This window comes from Paroedura picta, chromosome 10 (genome assembly GCF_049243985.1).
Source record: "Paroedura picta isolate Pp20150507F chromosome 10, Ppicta_v3.0, whole genome shotgun sequence".
In the NCBI taxonomy this organism is placed as follows: domain Eukaryota; kingdom Metazoa; phylum Chordata; class Lepidosauria; order Squamata; family Gekkonidae; genus Paroedura; species Paroedura picta.
Genome location: NC_135378.1, coordinates 85,016,482 through 85,038,431, shown reverse-complemented (window position 1 = coordinate 85,038,431; position 21,950 = coordinate 85,016,482). Strand labels below are relative to the sequence as shown.

Below are 21,950 nucleotides of genomic sequence, written 5' to 3'. Positions count from 1 at the left end.
TTGCCTTAGACTGAATCAGACCGCCAGCCGACTGACGTTATTACTACTGTCTCCTCAGAAGGAAAGCAGCTTTGCAGGGGCTCAGCTGCAGGTGTTTTCCATCACCTGGTCCTTTTAACTGTAGATGCCTAGTTTTGAACCTGGGACCTTCTGCATGCCAAGCAGAAGTTTATCCACTGAGCCACAGCCCCCCCTGACTTGCCAGGATCTTGGGGGAAGGTCTTTCCCATCACCTCCTGCCTGGTCCTGTCCACTGGAGATGCCAGGGATTGAACCTGGGAACTTCTGCCTTCCACTGAGCCAAAATCAAAACACAACCCACATCAAGCTTCTTTCTTCTGAATCTTACCATCCATCCCTCCAGCTTAGTCTTGCCTGCTCAGGGCCTCAGGGTTTTTCGTATCACCCTCTTACCTGACCCTTTCAATTGGAGGTGCCAGGGATCAAACCTGGGACCTTCTGCATGCCAAGCAGATGCTCTTTCACTGAGCCATGGCCCTTCCCCATGGCTCTCAGGCCAAGGTCTTTCCCATCATCTCCTGCCTGGTTCTTTTAGCTGGAAATGCCGGGGATTGAACCTGGGACCTTCTGCATGCCAAGCAGATGCTCTCCCGTTGAGCCACAGCCCCTCTCTATGACTCTCCAGGGTCTCAGATTGAGGTCTTTCCCATCCCCTCCTGCCTGGTCCTTTCAACTGGAGATGTCAGGGATTGAACCGGGGACCTTCTGCATGCCAGGCAGAGACTCCGCCACTAAGCCGTGAGCTCTCTCTCTCTCATTTTTGCTCCCTGCTGGCTGCTAAGCACCTGGCAAACAAGAATCCAAAGCACCCGGGCAACGTGGAGGATTTTGAGTCGCAGACTGGAGACAGCATATGATCCTATTTCCCAGCAGTCTCCAGCTGGGGATTTTACACTTTGGTTCTGCTGCTTTGAAATGTGTTTTCCCCGGTCCGTTTCCCCCACGTCGCAAATTGCCTTCAGCTCCGTAGGGCGGCTAATAAATGTTTCTAAATAAATTAACCGACGCAATGGCTGGCTGACCAGTCAATCAGAGGCGTAAAACCCAGAGAATATTAATCTATTCTGGAAAAATGAGTCGGAACGGAGCCCCCGGCAGGCTTGTCCGTCTTCTCCTGTAAGGCATCGGCGAAGCACAAAGCTGTTTGGCTCATCGCTGGTTTTCTTTGGGAAAACGAGAAGGGGAAGCCAGAAATAATTCTAAGAGGCGACATTAGTCAACATCCCCGTTGACTAATGTGCATTTTTGTAGCTCCTTAAAACGTATCGCATGATTCATCCATCCGTATGGGCTGCGGAAGAGACACCCTCTTCTGAAATGGTAGAGATCCCTGACCATAGTCTGGAAATCTGCTGTCATTCCAGGAGATCTCCTGGCACCACCTAGACCAGGGGTGGCCTAACTTGGTCTCTCCAGACGTCCAGGGACTACAATACCCACGAGCCCCTGCCAGCGGCAGTTAGTCTGCCCATAGTAGCAGAAAAGAGCAATGCCCATTCTGCACACCTTGGATAATGCGCTTTCAATGTGCTTTTGCAGAAGGATTTCCCTGTGCAGGACAGGAAAATCTAAAGTGCATTATTCAGCCTGTGTTTAGTAGCCCCTTAAAGACAGAGAAAATTTGTGATAGGGGTGGAGCTTCTGTGAGTCACTGCTCACTTCTTCAGGTATGTTTATATATAGGCAGGTAGGCAGGCAGAGAGAGAGAGAAAGAGAGAGAGCAAGAATCATGTGTATATTGCAGGGGTAGTCAAACTGCGGCCCTCCAGGTATCCATGGACTACAATTCCCATGAGCCCCTGCCAGCGAATGCTGGCAGGGGCTCATGGGAATTGTAGTCCATGGACACCTGGAGGGCCGCTGTTTGACTACCCCTGGTATATTGCGTTGAGACAGACAGGAAATCATCAGTGCTATAAAAACTTACATTACTAAACAAAAAGATTTGCTGTTGCCACATCTGCGCATAGATTTGGACGGAGCACCCCCAAGTCAGTTCCTGTAATCACGATGCCACACCGGCTCAATTCTTACATTGCCATGAGAAAGTTATTCCAAATGTTTCTGAGGGGGATGTTAGAAAACAGCAGGTGTCCAGGAGCACCTGAAATACTCCTTCGGGTAGAGAAAAGCAGCATATAAGAACCAACTCTTCTTCTTCTAGCACAGTTGGTGGCAGGGAAGGTGCTCACGTCCTCGCTGTTTCCGAAGAAGTGAGCAGTGACTCCCGGAAGCTCCTTTCCTACCACCAGTTGTAAGTCTTGATGGTGCCGCTGAACTCTGGCTCTTTTTTCTGGCTACAGACAGACAAACACGGTGACCCGTCTTGACCTACCACGCAGGGTTGTTGTGAGGATTAAATTCGGGACCGGGGAAATGAGCGTAAGCCGTTTGGAACGCCACTGGGGAGAAGGTGGGTGTAGAGGAAGTGAAATAGCTTTTTTTTAAAGAAGGAAAATAAACACTAACCAGTAAACAGGTTCCAGAAGAGAACCTGGGCTGAGATCCAGACCCTACTAGGACAGTGGAAAGGGCAGTTTGTGGGCGTTTTGATCGACCTTCAGAACCGAGGTTGGACGTAATCCCCCTTTCGACCCCCACGCTGGGAGGTTTTGCATCACTCCTAACACCTTATAGACGTTATTCAGGAACAACAACAACAAAACAACCCTTTGTAGTGTTGATGATTAAGGAGGGGAAAAATTCTACAAAAAAAGGGAGCTTGTTATTTCTACAATAAAACAAGCGATACGTTTGCAACATGGCTGGTATTTGTCACGGAGCAAACCGGAATCCTTTTCTTCCTTTCTGTATCTTTCTTTTTATCCTTTTTCTTTAGCCCTGTGTGCTTTTTCTGTTTCTGTATTTTACTTGGTATCCTATTTTCTAAACAGAACACTGAATAAAAACGATTTGCATAGTCTTTTAAAGGATAAGGCTGGGGTCTTGTCTGATCAGGTGCTCCAAAGGACTTGGTGGCAGAGGGGTGGCCGATTCGGGTCGGGGAAATTCGTGGAGGTTTGTGGGGTGGCATCTGTTCACTCCAGGGGAGCTGATTTCAGGGGAGGCAGGTTTGATTCCCCACTCCTCCACGTGCAGCCTGCGAGGTGACCTTGGGCTCCTCGCAACCCTGTTAGACTGTTCTGACCGAGCAGTGATATCGGGGCTCTCTCAGCCTCCCCTCCCTCCCTCACAGGGTGTCTGTTGTGGGGAGAGGAAAGGGAAGTCGACTGTAAGCCACTTTGAGACTCCTTCGGGTAGAGAAAAGTGGCATCTAGAAACCAACTCTCTTCTTCTTCTTCTTCTTCTTCTTCTTCTTCTTCTTCTTCTTCTTCTTCTTCTTCTTCTTCTTCGTCTTCTTCATCATAGTTGTCGTCGTCGTAATCTCAGGGCTCTCTCAGCCTCACCCACCCCACAGGGTCTCTGTTGTGGGGAGAGGAAAGGGAAGGCGATTGTGAGCCGCTTTGAGACTCCTTCGGGTAGAGAAAAGCGGCATATAAGAACCAACTCTTCTTCTTCTGCATGGGTCAGGCTGCTTATTAAGGTGAATATTTTATATTTGTTCTGGGTTTATGTTGTTTTTATCTTATTGGTTTCAATATGGTCCGTCACCATGAGACCCTATTGGTGACTAGCAGACCTAATAAATAAATGAGCACAGGAAACCTGTGTGTCTTTGGGCCAGTAGCACACTGTCTGCCGAGCCTACCTCACAAGGTGGCTGTGTATGTTGTACCTGTACACTCACAGCCTCCAGCTCGGCTGACAGTGTGCAACTGGCCCAAAGTCACCCAGCCAACCTCCATGAGGGAGCAGGGATTGAAACCTTGTCCCATGCTTCCCCCCCCCCCCCCCGGCTCCAGGATTGTTGTACAGGAGGGAGCATGGGAACCTCTGCCAGCTGGTGGTCTTTCTGGTGTGCAAAAAGGGATTTTGCTAGGGTTGCCAGCCTCCAGGCGGGACCTGGGGATTCCCCACTACCCCCATCTCTCCCGCCGGTTTCCAGCCGGCAAGCCGAGACTCTGCGCGTGCTCCCCTTTCCCCCACGCGCTCCTCCTGGTCCCCCTCTGAGCCTACCTCGCAGGGCTGCGGGGTGGACGGACGCCGCGCTTGGATCTCTCTCCTCCGGAGCTTCCCTGCCCGGCCAGCCTTCCGGGGCCGCCCGCGAGCTGCCGGAGCGGCGGAGGCGGGCGCGGGGAGTGTGCGGAGGCGCGGAGGGGAGGGGAGGGGAGGTGCGCGCCAGGCGCGGGTCGGCAGCGGCGGCGGCTCCGCGATCGCTGCGCCAGGAGGAGCCTCCCGCGCCCGGCTGCCTTCAGGGATGTCCCCGGAGCCGCCGCCGCCGCCTGCTGCCCGTCAGGTACAGCTCTGGGGGGGGAGGGCTGGGGGGGGGTCCCTGCTCTTCCTTCTCCTTCTCCGGTCGGAGCGGCTGAGCATTAGCCAAGCTTGCCGGGGACCGGGAGGAGAAACCCCCCCGGGGAAGGCGGGGGAGAGGCAGGCACCGGCAGCCACCGCCGGGGAAGGCAACGGCAAGCGCCCCGCGCCCCTCTTTGGCCTTGGGGGGGCTCGCTGCCTGGAAGTGGCCTGTGGCTGGGCGGCCCACCACTTCCCCCCGGCCTGGGCGGGAGGGTGCCGGGAGGCCAGCGGGAGCCCGCTCGCGGAGCGCCTGGAAAAGTTGCCCAAGTCCTGGGAGGGCGCCGGGTGGGTTTGGAGGAGCCATTGGGGGGAGAGGGGGGATCTGTGGGCCAGAGCCGAAGGGCGCTGGAGAGAACGACGGGGCGGCGATGCGTCCCTCCAGAGCCATGCCGCGCACGGATGCTCTCTCCATGCGCCCTATGCGCGCCTTTGGGGAAGGGCTGCGCCCGACGGGGCTTGGGGGATTCAGGCGCTGGCTCGGCCAGGGAGACGTCTGTTGCTCGGGGCTGGCTGGGGGGGGGGGGAGTTGACAATCCTTCCCGGCTGCAGAAAGTGTCCTGACCTCCGGTAACCCCCCAACTCTTTTCAGAAGGAAGACACCAACCAACCCATCCCCGGCTCTGCCTTCAGACAAACATTTGCCTGCCGGAGTTGCAAACGGCAGCAGAGGCTCTTCCCTTGGAACTCTGCTTCTACAGGGTGAGTTTCTGCTTCCTACTGGGGGCATTGGTCTGCTAGATCTCCTTTGTGTATTGTGTGTGTGTGTGTGTGTGGGAAGACTAAATGCAAGAGATTTCATGGCCAATGCATTGAGTAACATTCATTTGGTGGAGTGTCAGGAGCAAAAGGGTGTGGAAATCCGGCCCCAGAGAGGCAGGGAAGGAAATAAACACAATTAATGCATTTCTTTGCGCAGTAGCCTCCGAACTGCGGTGCAGCTCTCTGGATTTCTCGTTTCTTGCTCATTTGAACGCATCGGTCCTTGGTTTCTGTCTGCCACAGACAAAGAGTCTCTTGGCTCGCCTTTGCCAAAACGTCTTGGAAGTCACACAGGCCGCTTGGAGGAAAGATAATATTCGGCCCCTTCATGGGTGCTATTTTGAGGAAAGAGCCTGGCCTACACATCGGTTAGTGTGATTTCGTTATTGGCTGGGTTTTTACCCAACGCCCTTCCTTCTCCAAGGGAAGCCTATGGGGTTCGTGCCTCCCACATTGTATCCTCACAACAGCCCTGCAAGGTAGGGACAGCTGAGAGAGAGGGTCACCCTGCAAGCTCCATGCGGGGGTGGGATTTGAACCCAGGTCTCTCCTGTCCCTATCTAACCATGGCACCCCACTCAATTAACAGTGCCGGTTAGTTGGTGCCGAAAAACGAGAGAGAGGGGGGAGGAGCTCTATGTGTCTGTGCATAGAGACGATGACCGTAAAATGAAAATCTGTGTGTTGTGCTGCATTTCCATTCAGCCCTGAACATATAAACAGAATGGCGGGGGAGACCTCAAAATGAATCTCTTCCATTTAGTCTTCGAACGCATTAATCGCGGCTGTGGGAGAACAGGGATCTGACTGAGGGTGTGGCGTGGAAGAATTCTCTTCTCTTCGACATCTCTCTCCCAATTTGGATGGCAGTTGTGTTCCCTACATGGGGGACCTTCCACCCAACTCCCATGCTCAGACCTGGTTGCTAGCTGAGATTTTTTATATTCTGATCCCTCACTTTTCAAAATGGATCTTTCATTTTGGTGTCGTGGTTAGGAGAAGCAGCCTGTAACGTGGAGAACCGGGTATGATCCCCCGCTCCTACTCCACATGCAGCCAGCTGGGGGGAGAGGAATGGGAAGGCGACTGTAAACCGCTTTGAGCCTCCTTCAGGTAGAGAAAAGCGGCATATAAGAACCAACTTCTCCTTCTCCTTCTCCTTCTCCTTCTCCTTCTCCTTCTCCTTCTCCTTCTCCTTCTCCTTCTCCTTCTCCTTCTCCTTCTCCATCTCCATCTCCATCTCCATCTCCATCTCCATCTCCATCTCCATCTCCTTCTCCTTCTCCTTCTCCTTCTCCTTCCCCTTCCCCTTCCCCTTCCCCTTCCCCTTCCCCTTCCCCTTCCCCTTCCCCTTCCCCTTCTCTTTCTCCTTCAAAGGAGCAGGAAGTCTCCTGTTGAGCCAATCAGGACCCACAAGGAGATTCCTTGAAAAACGTCAGGAAATCCCCATTCTAACTATGCTAAATAAACATCTCCTCCGCTGCCCCCTGTGGGACATTCTTCATATGTTCCTGAATCATGCATGCTACAGATGTCGTATATTCCAACAGATAAAGGCAGAGGAATTATTCCCCATGCAAAATCCCGGCATCCCCTGGTCTGCCTCTCACTGCCCTTTCCCCCCTTCTTCTTGCAGCTGACCCCGAGACACCCAGTCAGCTCCTCCCATTTCTCCAGTTCAAAGCATGTTTGTCAGGATCGGCCCCCATCGGTTTCTGCAGCAGCATCTTCTCGTTGTGGAGGCCGCTGAGCGAGCGGATCCCACCCACAAGTCCCCCCCAGCTCCATTCATGACCGAGGGGCCTCCTAACCCAGCCGGACCGGACTCGATCCCTTCCAATGCCACCAACGCTACGGACTGCGGGGAGGAGATCTTGCTCTACGGGGAGACGGAGAAAGTGGTCATCGGGACGGTCCTCTCCGTCATCACCTTGCTGACCATGGCCGGCAACAGCTTGGTCATCATCTCCGTCTGCATCGTCAAGAAGCTCCGCCAGCCCTCCAACTACCTGGTGGTCTCCTTGGCGGCCGCCGATCTATCGGTGGCCTTGGTGGTGATGCCCTTTGTGATCGTCACGGACCTCGTCGGAGGAGAATGGCTCTTCGGGGAGGTCTTCTGCAACGTGTTCATCGCCATGGACGTCATGTGCTGCACAGCCTCCATCATGACGCTGTGCGTCATCAGCGTGGACAGGTAAGGACGGGCAGGTGTGTCTGTGGATGTGTGCATCGGGCTCTCTGCATTGACAGCATTTAAATATGCAAAGGAGTTGTGAAGCACCGGCTGCTTAAAGAATAGATAGCTTTATTTAGTTTGTTATAATTTGATTTATAGACCACCCCAGAGTCGAGCTGTCTCAGGGCTTTGTATGGGGAGACGGAGAAAGTGGTCATCAGGATGGTCCTCTCCGTCATCACCTTTCTTGTAAAGAGAGATGAGAGAGAGAGTTCTAACAGTCTAGCTGACTAACTGTTCTGGAGGCAAGCAGGGAGGAAGTGCGCTCAAAGGAGCAGGAAGTCTCCAAGTGAGCCAATCAGGACACGAGATGGGATTATTTGAAAAACCTCAGGAAGGCCCTAATCTAACTATGCTAAATGCACATCTCCTCCGATGCCCCCTGGAGGGCGTTCTTCATCTGCTGTTGAATCAGGCACACTACATATTCCAACACTCAGTGCTGTCACAACCCCGCTGACTTCTCAATGAAGTAGACCTGAGAGTTCAGCAAAACAGAGCTCATGATATTTCTTGTTGAAACTGATTTGCTAGGCACGTTCAGATCAATATACCTCCCATTTGTCTCACCCTGCCCCCCCCCCATAACACACACAAAAATGTCCCAACTTGGAAAGGCGGGCTCACTACATTCCCAGTTCAGCCCAAGGGTTTTGGTAGCCTAGGCCAGCTTTCACATGGATGCTCAATGTCTGGGCAGGGTGAAGCCCAAGTTGTTGGCCAACCTGTCATGGATCTGGAGCTGGGGCACTGCTGGCTGCCCATTTTGGTGCCCCTTGCCCTCAGGAGCCCTGGGCAGTTTTCCAGTGCCATCTAGCGAGTGGGTCGGCATCCCTCTGAGATTATGAACATTCTCCAAAGAGAATTTTGGTATCTGTCCCCACTAGAAAGATGAGGAGCAAAGAGGCTGAAGGACACAAAATTATAATACTATGTTAAATAAATAGCTTATTTGACAGAGCTCAAGAGAATTTAAAATGTTAAAGAAACATAAAAAGGGAAAACTTCTTTTCCCTGGAGGTCACATACATATTGGTCTTACACGTACACCATAAACACAAAAAACTTTGATTAGTGAGATCTTCATCAGAGTCAGTATAATCACACACCGATACGAACACAATATAAGTTGTGGTTTTTTGGCCAGACCAACAGGCTTCCCCCATACCCCTGAGGCGCTGGGTGGTTGTTGAGCAGGTGTGTGTGTGTGTGTGGGGGGGGGTATTTTAGTTCAGTGCCACCTTAGAGCGGGTTTTAATGTTGAAACTTTATCCTTTTATTGGCGGGGGGAGGGTTACTGTTGCAACCCACCACACGATGGCTTGCCAGTAGCGATAGTAAGAAATACCGATAGCAAGAAATCCAAGTAATAAATAAAAAATAAATAAATGTTTGTGGGTGGCAGGGCAGTAATTTGCACACAACTCTATTATGAATCTGTGCAAACAAAACGTTAGTAATGACTCCTTACTTTGCTTCTGTCGATGGCCGTTCCATTTCCTGGCTCTGCAATTTGCTAAGAACGTGCTGTTATTTCTGGTACAGCAGGACCATTTTTCTATCTGTAATCTAATAAACACCATAAAATAAAGGAACGCTTACTAATATATTCTGGATATACAAAAAAAACCCAATTTTAACATATTTAATAATCATATACAGAGCCCCCGTTGCTGGAAGAAGATCAAGCAGTGTGAAAACTTGGTTTAGTGGTTGAGAGCAGTAGCTTCAGATCTGGCAAGTCGGGTTTCAATCCCCGTTCCTCCACATGCAGCCAGCGGGGTGACTTTGGGCCGGTCACAGTCCTGTTGGAGCTGTTCCCATAGAGCAGTTCTGTTAGAGCTCTCTCAGCCCCACCTACCTCCCAGGGTGGCTGTTGTGGGGAGAGGAAGGGAAGAGAATTGTTAGCTGCTTTGAGACTCCTCCGGGAAGTGGAAAGTGGAGTATAAAAACCCAACTCTTCTTCTTCTTCTTCTTCTTCTTCTTCTTCTTCTTCTTCTTCTTCTTCTTCTTCTTCTTCCTCCCTCTGCCCTGCCCAGCTCAGTCACGTTCTGTGGCTCAGGGTAGATCACAATCTTTGAAAAATCCCCGTTTAGCTACTCTGGCTCTGCAGCACAGGATGCTTATTAAAAGGCGAAATTCAGGGGCGAAAGGAAGCGATTACCTACTCCGTGGCCATGAACTGCCAAATGCCTCTCCACTTGGAAATGGCCGATCGGATTCTGCATTTTCATTTCCGACATGAGCAGTTCCAGGGGACAGCGACGCGCCCCGAGCATTTAAGGTTGGCAAGAGGTCATCGGATGTCAGCACCCGTTGCGGGGACATGCTTGGCTTTCCCGGGCCTTTATTTGTGCCTCGCTGTAGAAAACACAGTGGCTTCACTTGCAGGGGTAGTCAGCCTGTGGTCCTCCAGATGTCCATGGACTACATTTGCTGGCAGGGGCTCATGGGAGTTGTAGTCCACGGACATCTGGAGGTTGACTACCCCTGAGGATTGCTCTGCCTCAGAAACAGAACTTGTAGTCGGATGAGGCTGCAGATACACATTTGCAGAGGGATTGGGAGAGGAATGCCCGTTTCAGCATGGGTGGCCAGCTCTGGATTGGGAAAGAACTGGAGACTATGGGGATGGAGCCAGGAGGTGGCCGAATTTGGGGCTGGGAGGGACCTCAGGGGAGGATAATGCTAAGGAGCCCGCCCCCCAAAGCAGCCCCTTTCTGCAGGGGAACCGATCCCTTTAGTCTGGAGATGAACTGTAATTCCAGGGGATCCCCAGGTTTCCCCTGGAGGCTGGCATCCCTGTTATGTTCTCCAGGGGAACCAATCCCTTTAGTCTGGAGATGAGCTGTAATTCTAGGAGATCCCCAGGTCTCCCCTGTAGGCTGGCATCCCTAATTTGTAACAACCAAAAAAACTGGACGTACACAGTGATAAACAGTCAAAAAAGATAAAACCATGCAGGCAAAAAAAGGCAGAATGGAAATCAGCGAAAGCCGTGTGCAAGCTTCCCATGTAACTATTTTGCTTTTATTTCAATTGTTTAATATACGGTTTATGTAGGAAGTATTGCCTTATAACTGTAACTTTATGTTTTTGGCACACTAGAAATACTGCTGGAGAAACCTGGAAACAGCTGTTTGCCCAGTGATTTACTTGGTGATTGTGACTTAATCAAATAAGAGCAATTAGGAAGATTTCACACACCTTTGCCTGATTTCCATTCTGCCTTTTTTGGCCTGCACAGTTTATTTTTTTGGATCCCTAATTTGTTGCCTGGGGAATTCCTGGTGATTTGGAGGGATTTCACTGAGAATCTATGGTAAACCGTACAGTCTGCCTTCTGAAAAAGCCCATTTTCTTCAGGGGAGGCGGTCTGTGTCTTGGGGAGAAGAATTTTAACTGATGGCGAACTCCAGGTCCCGCCTGGAAGCCGGCAACCTAAGACTAGAAAGAGCACTTGGAAGGGTGACCTCCAAGGAATACCAGGGTCGTTACTGGTCCTTTTAGCTGGAGATTAAACCTGGGACCTTCTGCATGCCAAGCAGAGGCTCCACCACTGAGCCATGGACACTCCCTAAGTGAACAAATCTAGGTGGTTCCTCCAGGGAGCTGTCTTATACTGGGTCAGACTGAGTCAGTAATGCTTACTCAGACCAGAAATGGCTCTCCAGGGTCTCAGGCCGAGGTCTTTCCCATCACCTGCTGCCTGGTCCTTTTAACTGGAGAGACCGGGGATCGAACCTGGGACCTTCTGCATGCCAAGCAGCCTTTCTTCCACTGAGCCACAGTCCTTCCCCATGGCTCCCCAGGGTCTTAGGTCAAGGTCTTTGCCATCATCCACTGCCTGGTCCTTTTAACTGGAGATGCCGGGGATTGAACCTGGGACCTTCCGCGTGCCAAGCAGAGGTTCTGCCACTGAGCCACACTCTCTCTCTATCTCTCTATTTCCTTTCCGGAGCCATGTGAGCCGATGATATCACTGCAACTCGTTTCCTGCCCAAATGGATTCTCCTGAGCTTTGGTATCTGCTTCCTCCATCCCTGGGCCCTGGCCCAGGACGGTCTGCTTCGACGGCAGCAGCAGTTCTTATGGACATACGAAGCTGCTGTCTGCTCGGTTAGACCAGGGGTAGTCAAACTGCGGCCCTCCAGATGTCCATGGACTACAATTCCCAGGAGCCCCTGCCAGCGAATGCTGGCAGGGGCTCCTGGGAATTGTAGTCCATGGACATCTGGAGGGCCGCAGTTTGACTACCCCTGGGTTAGACCTTTTGGCCGTCTGCTGGCAGGGACTCTCCAGGGCCTCCAGCCGAGAAACATCTTTCCAAACACCTGCTGCCTTCGATTGTTGAACCGGAGTGGAAATGCCAGGGCTTGAACCTGTGGCCTTAGGTGAGCCAAGACCATGTGGGCCACAACTCTTCTCTGAGTCTTTATTTGTTTATTACTTGGATTTATATAACCGCCCCTCCCGGATACTGGCTCAGGGCAGTTGACGACGTATGACTACATTAGAACATGAATCCTTAAAACAGTTCATAATTAAAATGGTCATATGCCTAGGATTCTGGAAGCTCCCTTGCAGCTGTTGCTTTGTGTATTTGTTCGAGGGAGAGGACTGGGGGGGGGGCTTTTGTGGGAGGGGGCCAGTTTGATGTTCTTCTAGAAGTCATTGGCCCCAACCAATTGCGTGGCGGAAGAGCTCCGTTTTGCAGGCCGAATGGCTTGGAGTTAATTAATTTTTAATGTAATTTTAAAATTTATGTAAAATATAAATTAAAATGTATATATTTCAATCATGGCAAATGCGCTGGCCCAGTGGCCCAGTATGTGCCCCCTGGGAGAGATTAAGAGCACAAGAAATAAATATATTATATGAATTATATATTAAATCTATATGTCCTCTGTAAGGGCCTCAGCTAAGTTCCGTTCCTGTTATACTGTTTAAGATCACTGAAATTGTGTTATTTAGATTACTGTTGTTGTTGCATTTGTTTATGCTATATATTAATTCGTTCCATGTATCTCCCCATGTTGGATGTAAACCGCCCTGAGCCATATAGAAGGGTGGCATAGAAATCAAATAAATAAATAATATACTAATATATTAACTATATATTAAATATGTAAATATAAATTATTTTTTTAAACATTTAAACATGTCGATCGTCCCCCCATGGCCCATGATGGGTCTGGAGGGGGTGGGAAGGGGAGGGGCCCTGAGGTGGGCGTGTCCACAGCTCTGCTTCCCAACCCTATTCTGCCCAATTGCGCCACTTCTGGGGTTTCTCGAAGCCTGAAGAACGTTCCAGGGGCTTCTCAAGGGTAAAAAAACTGAGGAAGGCTGGCCTAGAGGGCCGGTATAGCCCCTTCCGTCCCTGTGATTCAATGAAAAGGATCAGGTGAGAGGGTGATGGGAAAGACCTCTGCCAGAGAGCTGCTGCAGGCCTGAGAAGATCTCAGGTTCAGTCCCTGGCATCTCCGGTTAAAACGACCAGGTAGGGGATGGTGGGAGAGACGCTGCCAGCCTGAGTAAGCAATACTGCCCTTGATCAGGGGTAGTCAAACTGCGGCCCTCCAGATGTCCATGGACTACAATTCCCATGAGCCCCTGCCAGCGAACGCTGGCAGGGGCTCATGGGAATTGTAGTCCATGGACATCTGGAGGGCCGCAGTTTGACTACCCATGCCCTTGATGAACCGAGGATCTAATTCAGGCAAGGGCAGCTTTATATGTGTGTGTTCAAAAGTCACAGGTCCCTTTCCCCAAAAGGGAGCAGAAATGTTTAATATTCTAGGCAAGATGTATAAAGCATGAACAGGGTATGTGTAACTTGGTGCTATTCATACAATGAATCTGTTCCCTGGGCATCATTCAGCCCTGACCCCTTGATGCCAAAGATACCCAGGGCCTCTGGATCCGATCCCGTTCCTTTGGATGGGTTTGAAGTCCCGAGGAACCGCTGGTGAATTTCCCAGTAAACTTCTCGCGCCAATTAAGGGCATTGCCGGTAAAAATAGCCGTGGCATCTCTGTTTTCATTTGCTTTTCACACTTGGCACATGTAAAGCTTCCAATTTTTATTTTCAAATGAGGTGTTACTTTCGGGATTGGATCCCTCGAGCTAAATCCAGACTCTGCCCAAAACGCAGATGAAATAAACAGTCGGAAACGGTAATTCCGGCCTGTGGGGCCTCAGCTCATGTGACTCTTTCTATCATGGCAAATGCACTGGCCACTGTTCTGTGCCCCCCCCCCCCGGGAGATATTTAGGGCACAAGAAATAAAGCATAAGAGTAAAGAGTTCAGACTGTGTGTGAACTAGAAGTCAATGAGCCAGCTGTCGATGGGGAACTTAAGAGGAGGTCGGCAGAGGGAAGCCCCTGGGCCAAATCCAGCTCTTTCCCCCATTTGCAAAATCAGAATCAAAAACTCAACGGAGAAATCACGCATTAGCAGCAGAGCATGTTGGCAGGTGGCTTTGTGGGATGGAGGGCACATGGCTGACTCGCTGCATCACCTCTGGTTGAGGGTAGGAGTCCCCAACATGGTACCCAGGGGCACCACGGCTCTGGTCTATAACTTTCTTGGTGCTCACCAAGACCGATTAAGCACAGGCAGGGAAGGATGGGCCATCACCTGCAGAACAACGGACCTAATCCCCGCCTACGCATGCCACCAGCACCATCCGGGTCCACTCCCGGCCCATACCTGCTTTAGGGCCTCTGATGGCCCGCAGCAAGGGAATGTTGATTTTTCTGTATTTCCTTCCTTGTTACCATAGATATTAGATGTCCGGCCGGGCCAGGCCCGTTCAATGCATACTGGAAGAGCCAAGCCTTCGAGGCCCGGCTCCTGCCCCCCACCTACAGTGTCACTGCAGGGACACAAAATGCCCCGTTTCTTTCTTCTTCTTCTTTGGGCAAGCGATATTGTTACTCTGATAGGGCCTTCCAGAAAAAATAGCTACTGATAGCGGGACCAATTTTTGCACCGGCACCGAAGCCATTGCACCCAGCATCCTAAGAGAGAAAAATAAAAACGGAGCCAGCTTAACGACTCCTGATCCTTGTTTTCCAGGTACCTTGGGATCACCCGCCCCTTGACGTACCCCGTGAGACAAGACGGGAAGCTAATGGCCAAGATGGTCTTCGTGGTCTGGCTCCTGTCCGCCTCCATCACCCTCCCCCCTCTGTTTGGCTGGGCTAAGAACGTCACCGTGGAGCGGGTCTGCCTCATCAGCCAGGACTTTGGCTACACCGTCTACTCCACCGGCGTGGCCTTCTACATCCCCATGACGGTCATGCTGGTGATGTACAACAGGATCTACAAGGCGGCCAAGAGGAGCACGGAGAAGCACCGGTTCATGGACCTCTCCCGACCCCACGACCAGGACGAGGTGTTCTGCATCGAGATCGGCCTCCGCGGCCAGCGCACCACCAAGCGGGACAAAGCGGCAGAGGAGTGCGCGACCTTGTCCAAGCTGCTCCGCCAAGAACGCAAGAACATTTCCATCTTCAAGAAGGAGCAGAAGGCGGCTCGGACGCTGGGGATCATTGTGGGGGCGTTCGCCTTCTGCTGGCTGCCCTTCTTCCTGATGTCCACGGCCCGGCCTTTCATCTGCGGCAGCCGTTGCAGCTGCATGCCCCTGCGCCTGGAGAGGACCTTCCTTTGGCTGGGCTACGCCAACTCCCTGGTCAACCCTTTGATCTACGCGCTCTTCAACCGAGATCTGAGGACTACTTTTTGGAGCCTGCTGCAGTGCAGCTACCGGAACATCAACAGGAGGCTGTCCGCGGCGAGCATGCACGAGGCCCTGAAAGCCACGGAGAAGCAAGAGTGCATCCTTTAAGACTCCGGGGCCATTTTGACTTTCCTTTTCAAGGGTTTTGAACTTGGCCGTGTGCTCATTTGCCGGAGGAAATGTCTGGTGTCTCACCAAGGAACATAGACTAGGGTAGGACACAAGAAGAAGAAAAGTCCTTTTTGTATCCTGCTTTTCTCTGCCTGAAGGAGTTTCAAAGCGACTTACAATTGCCTTCCCTTCTTCTTTCCACAACAGACACCCTGGGAAGTAAATGGGGCTGAGAGAGCTCTGACAGGACTGCTCTGTGAGAACAGCACTAACAGAACTGTGACTAGCCCAAGGTCACCCAGCTGGCTGCTGCATGTGGAGGAGCGGGGAATCAAACCCGGCTTGCCAGATTAAGAACTGCTGCTGTTCGTTACTACACCAAGCTGGCTTTCAAACAATATCAACAGAGTAAATCTCCCTAACAAAGGGCAACTTTTCTTTAGCTTCCCTTTTATATCTTGAAGTCCATAAACAATACTTACTGATCTTCTTATGACGTGATGCAGGCAGGGGGGGAAATGAGAACCAGCTAATTTGCAAAAAATGTTGTTTAGTTACCTACAGATGGCTTAGACTCACCCTAGGTGACTACCAGACAGGTTCACTCTGCTGTAACACACCCACATACACACAAGGACGGTATTTCCCTGGTGGGGGCTACCCTGGTTCTTAACCAGGAAGCAAAGCAATAACTGGGGCAAAGGAATGTTTAAATTCCCAGCTTTAAATGCCGAGTAAGAAAAGAGCCAAGCTTGTAAGCACATAGCAGATTTTGGAGTGTTATCAGGATAATTCCTGTAATTCTGCAGTTCTGTAATAACAAGAATCATCTTTTTTTTTTCCTTTTGGCGCTTTCTGAGAATGTAAAACACCTCACATACCCAGAAACAGCAATGCTTGCCACATCTGTTTATAAACAAAAGCAAGTTTCTAGTCCTGATGGAGTCATCTAAGCAAATCTGCTGAAGTCTAGCAGCTGGAAGGGGGCATAGGAAACTTTCAAGAGGACTCACAGCCTCCAGCAGTTGGACAAGAATCAGGAAGGCAAACAAGGTCAGAATCACTGATAGTCCCATCATGTTCTTCTCTGGAATGGTCTCTACCACTATTATTCAAAAAAACGGTGATCCCAAACAAAAGGAGATCCCCTCCGGCCCTCTCAGGTTGCTGGTTCAAGATCAGTGTTTGGCTAAAATCACCTGAGACTTGAAGGAAGACAGACACACATAACTGAAGGATCATATCTGAAAAGGGTCATGTAAAGTGTCCGTTCTTTGTGCTTTTGAAGAGCTGGGAAAGTGGATTCATTATCCATTCAGGAGGGTTGCTATGCTGGACTGAAGCAACAGAACAAAGTTTGATTCCAAGGGGCCACACAGGCCATCTAGTCCACCCCCCTGCTCAACGCAGGATCAGCCCTAAGCATCCTAAAGCACCCAAGAAAAGTGTGCATCCAACCTTTGCTTGAGGATTGCAAGTGAGGGGGAGCTCACCACCTCCTTAGGCAGCCTATGCCACTGCTGAACTACTCTGACTGTGTTCTGACTGTTGAAGAGCAACCAAATTTAATTCTGGGCATCATCTTTCATGTCCACACACACTTCTTCAGATATCTGAAGAATTAAACTTGGTTGAGTTTATTCTAAGTTATTTCCTCCATCTGTTGCACTTAATATTTTCTGGGGAGGTCCAGGAGGAGGAGCTGGTCTCATGGCTTAAATGCCACTCAGCGCTTAACGCCCACTCAGGGCGGCTGTCCCGCCCCTGAGTGCCTCCTCCTCCAACCGGCTTGCCTGTCTGTCCAGCAGCCAGCCAATTGCCTTCAATCCCCCACCCCTGACCACCCCCTCCTCCTTCCACTTTCCTCCGAGGCTCGGAGGCTGCAGATCCCTGCTGCGTGAGAGCTGCCCCTGCTGGAGAGTTTCCTTCCTGGGGGGGCCTCCAGCCTGCAGCCTTTCCAGGTCTTGGGGGGAGGGAGAGGCCATCCTCAGAGTTCTTCCACCCCCCCCCCCCCCAATCCAGAACCCAATGTATTCCTGAAGGCAACGGGTTTTGTCCCTAATAGTATATACTTCTGATGTACACAGTAGACACATTGAGATCTGTAAGCACACGTATGCCCACAAATATTTTCCAAGAAGGAGGGAAGATTGGAGGGGGGGGGCAGGAAGAAAAACAAATTCAGCCTCGTTTTCTTTCTTTGCCTTTTCCTTTTCTCAGCCGGGGCTTGTTCGGAAACCATGATTCCTCATGAAACACACATCCCAGCCACACGAAAACGTCCCTCCACCAGCAGCCCATCAGGCTGAACTCTAGCACAACTCTAGAACCGCTGTGTTACGGGTTCATGGCAAATGACTCTGCTTGTAATTAAAACCGTTCAAATTAAAGAAAGCATACTGCTCATCCGTGGCATCGTGTTCTAGTGATTTTTGTACCATATCTTCCCCGTAGTAATCTGGGCTCACAGCTGACCTGCAGGGATAGATTAAGACACACCTGCCTGTTCTATTCCACATTGCTGTGAAGAATTCCCCTTGAAAACTGGTTTCCAAAACTAATGCTGGTTTGAACTGGGGTATAACTGAAGCCCTCCCAGTTCTGACGGGTCCAGGGGATGCTTTCAAGAGCAAAAACTCCCTCCTTCAGATACCTGTCTCTGAGGAAAGAAACTTTGGCTCTCGAACATTTTTACGCAAAAACCATACCCAATGTTTTTTCGTCTGATTGAAGTCAGCCGTGGGGTGTCACAGGGCTCCTTTCCAACATTTTTATCAAGGATCTGGATGAGGGGGTGGAGGGACTTGGCATTACATTTGCAGAGGACACCAAATTGGGAGGAGTCATGAGCATCCCAGAAGATAGAGATAGAGGCCAGTGAGATCTGAACATGATGGGAAAGTGGGCAAACAAGAACAAGATGCCATTCCATAAGGAGAAGCACAGAGTTCTTCATCAGGATCACAAGAATGAGAAGCATGCCTACTGGAGGGAATCTTCCTTTTTACTACCCGAAGGAATCTAAAAGCGGCTTGTAATCACCTAACCTCCCTCTCCCCACAACAGATACCCTGTGATGTAGGAGGGCCTGAGAGAGCTCTGACAGAACTGTGGCTAGCCCAAGGTCTCCCTTCTGATCTCCCATATTGATTCTGACTCCGTGTTTCCCCAGAACTTCACTAATGCTCTCCTAGGACTCTCAGATTCGTGATCGGTGGCTCTGGAATTCTGTAACCTTTCCGCAGCACATCTGTCCCCCTCCTCCTTCTGCTCATGCTGGGTTGGATCCAGACGAAATTTTGCACTGCCAGAATGGAAGTTTCCTGCCTCTCTCGTTCCGCTGAATGTCGCTCCTCGGGGAACACCCGTGGAATGACATGGAGGGGGTTTGAAGGAAGGGGAAATTCAGCTCGATGATTAATTTAGTCTGAATTAATAGACTCTTTCCATATGGAAATTTAGTCTCTCCTGGAACTGCAGGATCTTTTTTTAAAGGGAAGAAACATGAAGAAGAAGAAGAAGAAGAAGAAGAAGAAGAAGAAGAAGAAGAAGAAGAAGAAGAAGAAGAAGAAGAAGAAGAAGAAGAGTTGGTTTTTATACCTTGCTTTCCACTATTTGCAGGAGTCACAGTGGCATATGAACACCCCTCCCTTCCACTCCCCACAAAAGACACCTTGGGAGATTGGTACGGCTGGGAGAGCTCTGAGAGAACTGCTCTTCAAGAACACCTCTAGGAGAACTGTCACAAGCCCTAGGTCACCCAGCTGGCTGCATGTGGAGGAGTAGTGAAACAAACTCAGCTCTCCAGGTTAGAGTCTGCCACTCTTTAACCACTACATCACAATTACCTACCTGAAGGAGTCTCAAAGTGGTTAACAAACACCTTTCCCTTCTCCCCACAACAGACACCCTGTGAAATAGGTGCAGCTGAGAGAGCCCTGAGAGAGCTGCTCTGTGTTTCTTTCACTGGAGATGCTGGGGATTGAACCAGGGACCCTTCAAGAATTTTTTCTCCCTGGAAATAACTTAAAAAAAAAAATCTTAAGAGACCCTGTCATGCCAGAGGCAGGACCAGACTGTCCCGTCCTCAAAATCCCGCCTCCATCTGGCCTGTTTTTCCTCCCACTACATATGTTTGTTGATTGAGTTATATAAACGTCATCTGTTTGCCCCAGAGGGACCTGACTCTCTCCAGGTGAAACAGCATCTGTTTTTCCGCCTCAGCAAACCTGGATGTCATCCTGCGACCAAACAACTTGAAACTAAGAAGAAACATTTTGAGAAGCGGACAGCTGGCAAATTGACCCCACAGGTTTCCCTTCCTGCTCCACTCAAGGGAACTGACCTTCCGTGCGCTCCAGCCGGGTCAAGAAGAAAACCAATCTGCTTATAACCAACATGCAGAATGGGGAAGATTTTGGATTCATTGGGCAAGGAAGCGCCCGGTAACCAGCTGCTATACTTAGCAGGCTAAGGAGAAGAGGAGTTGGATTTTATACCCCACTTTTCACTGCCCAAAGGAGTCTCAAAGCGGCCTTCCCTTCCTCTCCCCACAACAGACACCTGGGGAGGCAGGTGGGGCTGAGAGCGCTCTGAGAGGACTGCTCTGTGAGAACAGACTTATCCAGGCTGTGACTAGCCCAAGGTCACCCTGTTGGCTGCATGTGGGGGAGCGGGGAATCAAACCCGGTTTGCCAGATTAGAAGCTGCCGCTCTTAACCCCCTCCTTGGACTAAGTCCACCCTGCCATTTCCAGGAATGGAAGCCAGGCAAGTTCATTAGCTTAACCACAAATAAGATGTCATCTTCCTTTATGGGAGGGAAGAGAACTGAGATATCGACAACTCTTGTTACACCTTGTGCAAACATCTCTGGGTGTGGTTGTTGCTTTCATGTCCTCCTTCCTACAACGTCTGGCTGGCCACTGGTGGTGGAGAGATGGGGGCTCAGTGGAAGAGCCTCTGCTTGGCATGCAGAAGGTCCCAGGTTCAATTCCTGACATCTCCAGTTAAAGGGATCCTGATGAAGGTGATGGGAAAGACCTTAGACAACTGGTGCCAATCTGAGTTGACGATACTGATTTGGACTCCATATATACTCATGTTATTGGAATATGCAAGATCTATAGTGTGCATGATTTTGAAGCATATAAAGAATGTCCTGCAGGGGGCATTGGAGGAGATGTGTATTTAGCATAGTCAGTTTAGCAATTTCCTGATGTTTTTCAAATAATCTCCACTAGTTTAATGATTGGCTCTCTGGAGACTTCTTGGTCCTTTGAGCCCACACTTCCTCCCTGCTGTGCTGGAATAGGCACAGCAAACTGAATGAACAGAACAGTTAGGCAGTTAGTTAGGTCTCTCCTCTTCCTAAACATAGTTTGTTTCTTTGCACAAGAAAACTATTCCATTCTTCAAGCATCCTTGTGCTCCACCCTCTATGAAGTCTATGGCCCATGGTAGCAGGGTGGCTATTTTCCTTCTGGTATTCCATCCCTTGTCTTCTTTTACAAACCGAAGAGCAGAAATGCTGCCCTTAATAGCCAGAGGATCCACTTTCCTCTGAGCACAGCAGTAAACATCATCCTACCCAGGGAAAGAGGATAATTTTAGCAGACGCAGTTTATTAAAAGCCATTAAAGATCCATTCTGATATGACCAAGCAGCGTCTGGTAATTTCCTTCGTCAAGGCTAGCCAGAGACTTTTAGTTTCCTGCCAGAAAATGAAATGCGCATTCAGCAAGCTAGATAATAATTAAGTCTTGTCATGTGCAGCGTCTGTTCCGATGCACATCCTGGCCAAGTCGTCTGAGCTGAACCATTGTGACCGATTCCTGGCCTGGGTTGGTTGTGCAAAGGAGTCGGGTGCCTACAGTGGGAAGACGCAAGCTTCTGGGGCAACCACCACTGGCCCTGGCTCATGAAAGCCATCTTTGCAAAAATCATAGAATCATAGAGTTGGAAGGGACCTCCTGGGTCATCTAGTCCAGCCCCCTGCACTATGCAGGACACTCACAACCCTATCGCTGATCCACTGTCACCTGCCACCCCCTTGAGCCTTCACAGAATCAGCCTCTCTGCCAGATGGCTCTCCAGCCTCTGTTTAAAAATCTACAAAGATGGGCTCTGAGAGAGCTCTGGAAGAACTGCTATGTGAGAAAAGCTCTAAGAGACCTGGGACTGGCCCAAGGTCACCCAGCTGGCTGCATGTGGAGGAGTGGGGAATCAAATTTGGTTCTCCATATTAGAGTCCACCACTTTTTAATTACTACACCAGGCTGGCTCTCAAAGCTGTTTTTATGCCCCACTTTTCACTGCCTGAACAAGTCTCAAAGTGGTTTCCAATTGCCTTCCCTTCTACTCCCTACAACAGACACCCTGTGAAGTCAGTGGGGCTGAGAGAGCCCTGATGTTGCTACTCTATGAGAACAGTACTATCAGGGATGTGATGAGCCCTAGGTCACCCAGCTGCCTGCATGCGGAGGAGGAGCGGGGAATCAAACCCAGCCCACCAGATTAGAAGCCACTGATCTTAACCACTACCCCACACTGGCTACAATGCATAAACCTCTTTTGTTTTCTATATTTTTATTATATTTATTATTCCCCCCCCAGAATAAAAATGTTTAATTCGGATACCAGCCAAGGTAGACCCTGCTTAGCTT

At 50.3% G+C, this 21,950-nt stretch overlaps 1 protein-coding gene across 1 annotated transcript; it reads left to right on the top strand.

The window, feature by feature from the left end:
• The first annotated feature begins 5,019 nt into the window (after positions 1–5,019).
• LOC143819505 (5-hydroxytryptamine receptor 7-like) lies at positions 5,020–16,719 on the top strand. The gene is made up of 3 exons (XM_077301214.1): positions 5,020–5,133; positions 6,830–7,387; positions 14,512–16,719. Exons 2-3 carry the CDS (start codon positions 6,879–6,881, stop codon positions 15,281–15,283), a joined length of 1,281 nt encoding a protein of 426 aa, XP_077157329.1. The 5' UTR covers positions 5,020–5,133; positions 6,830–6,878; the 3' UTR covers positions 15,284–16,719.
• The last annotated feature ends 5,231 nt before the right edge of the window (positions 16,720–21,950 follow it).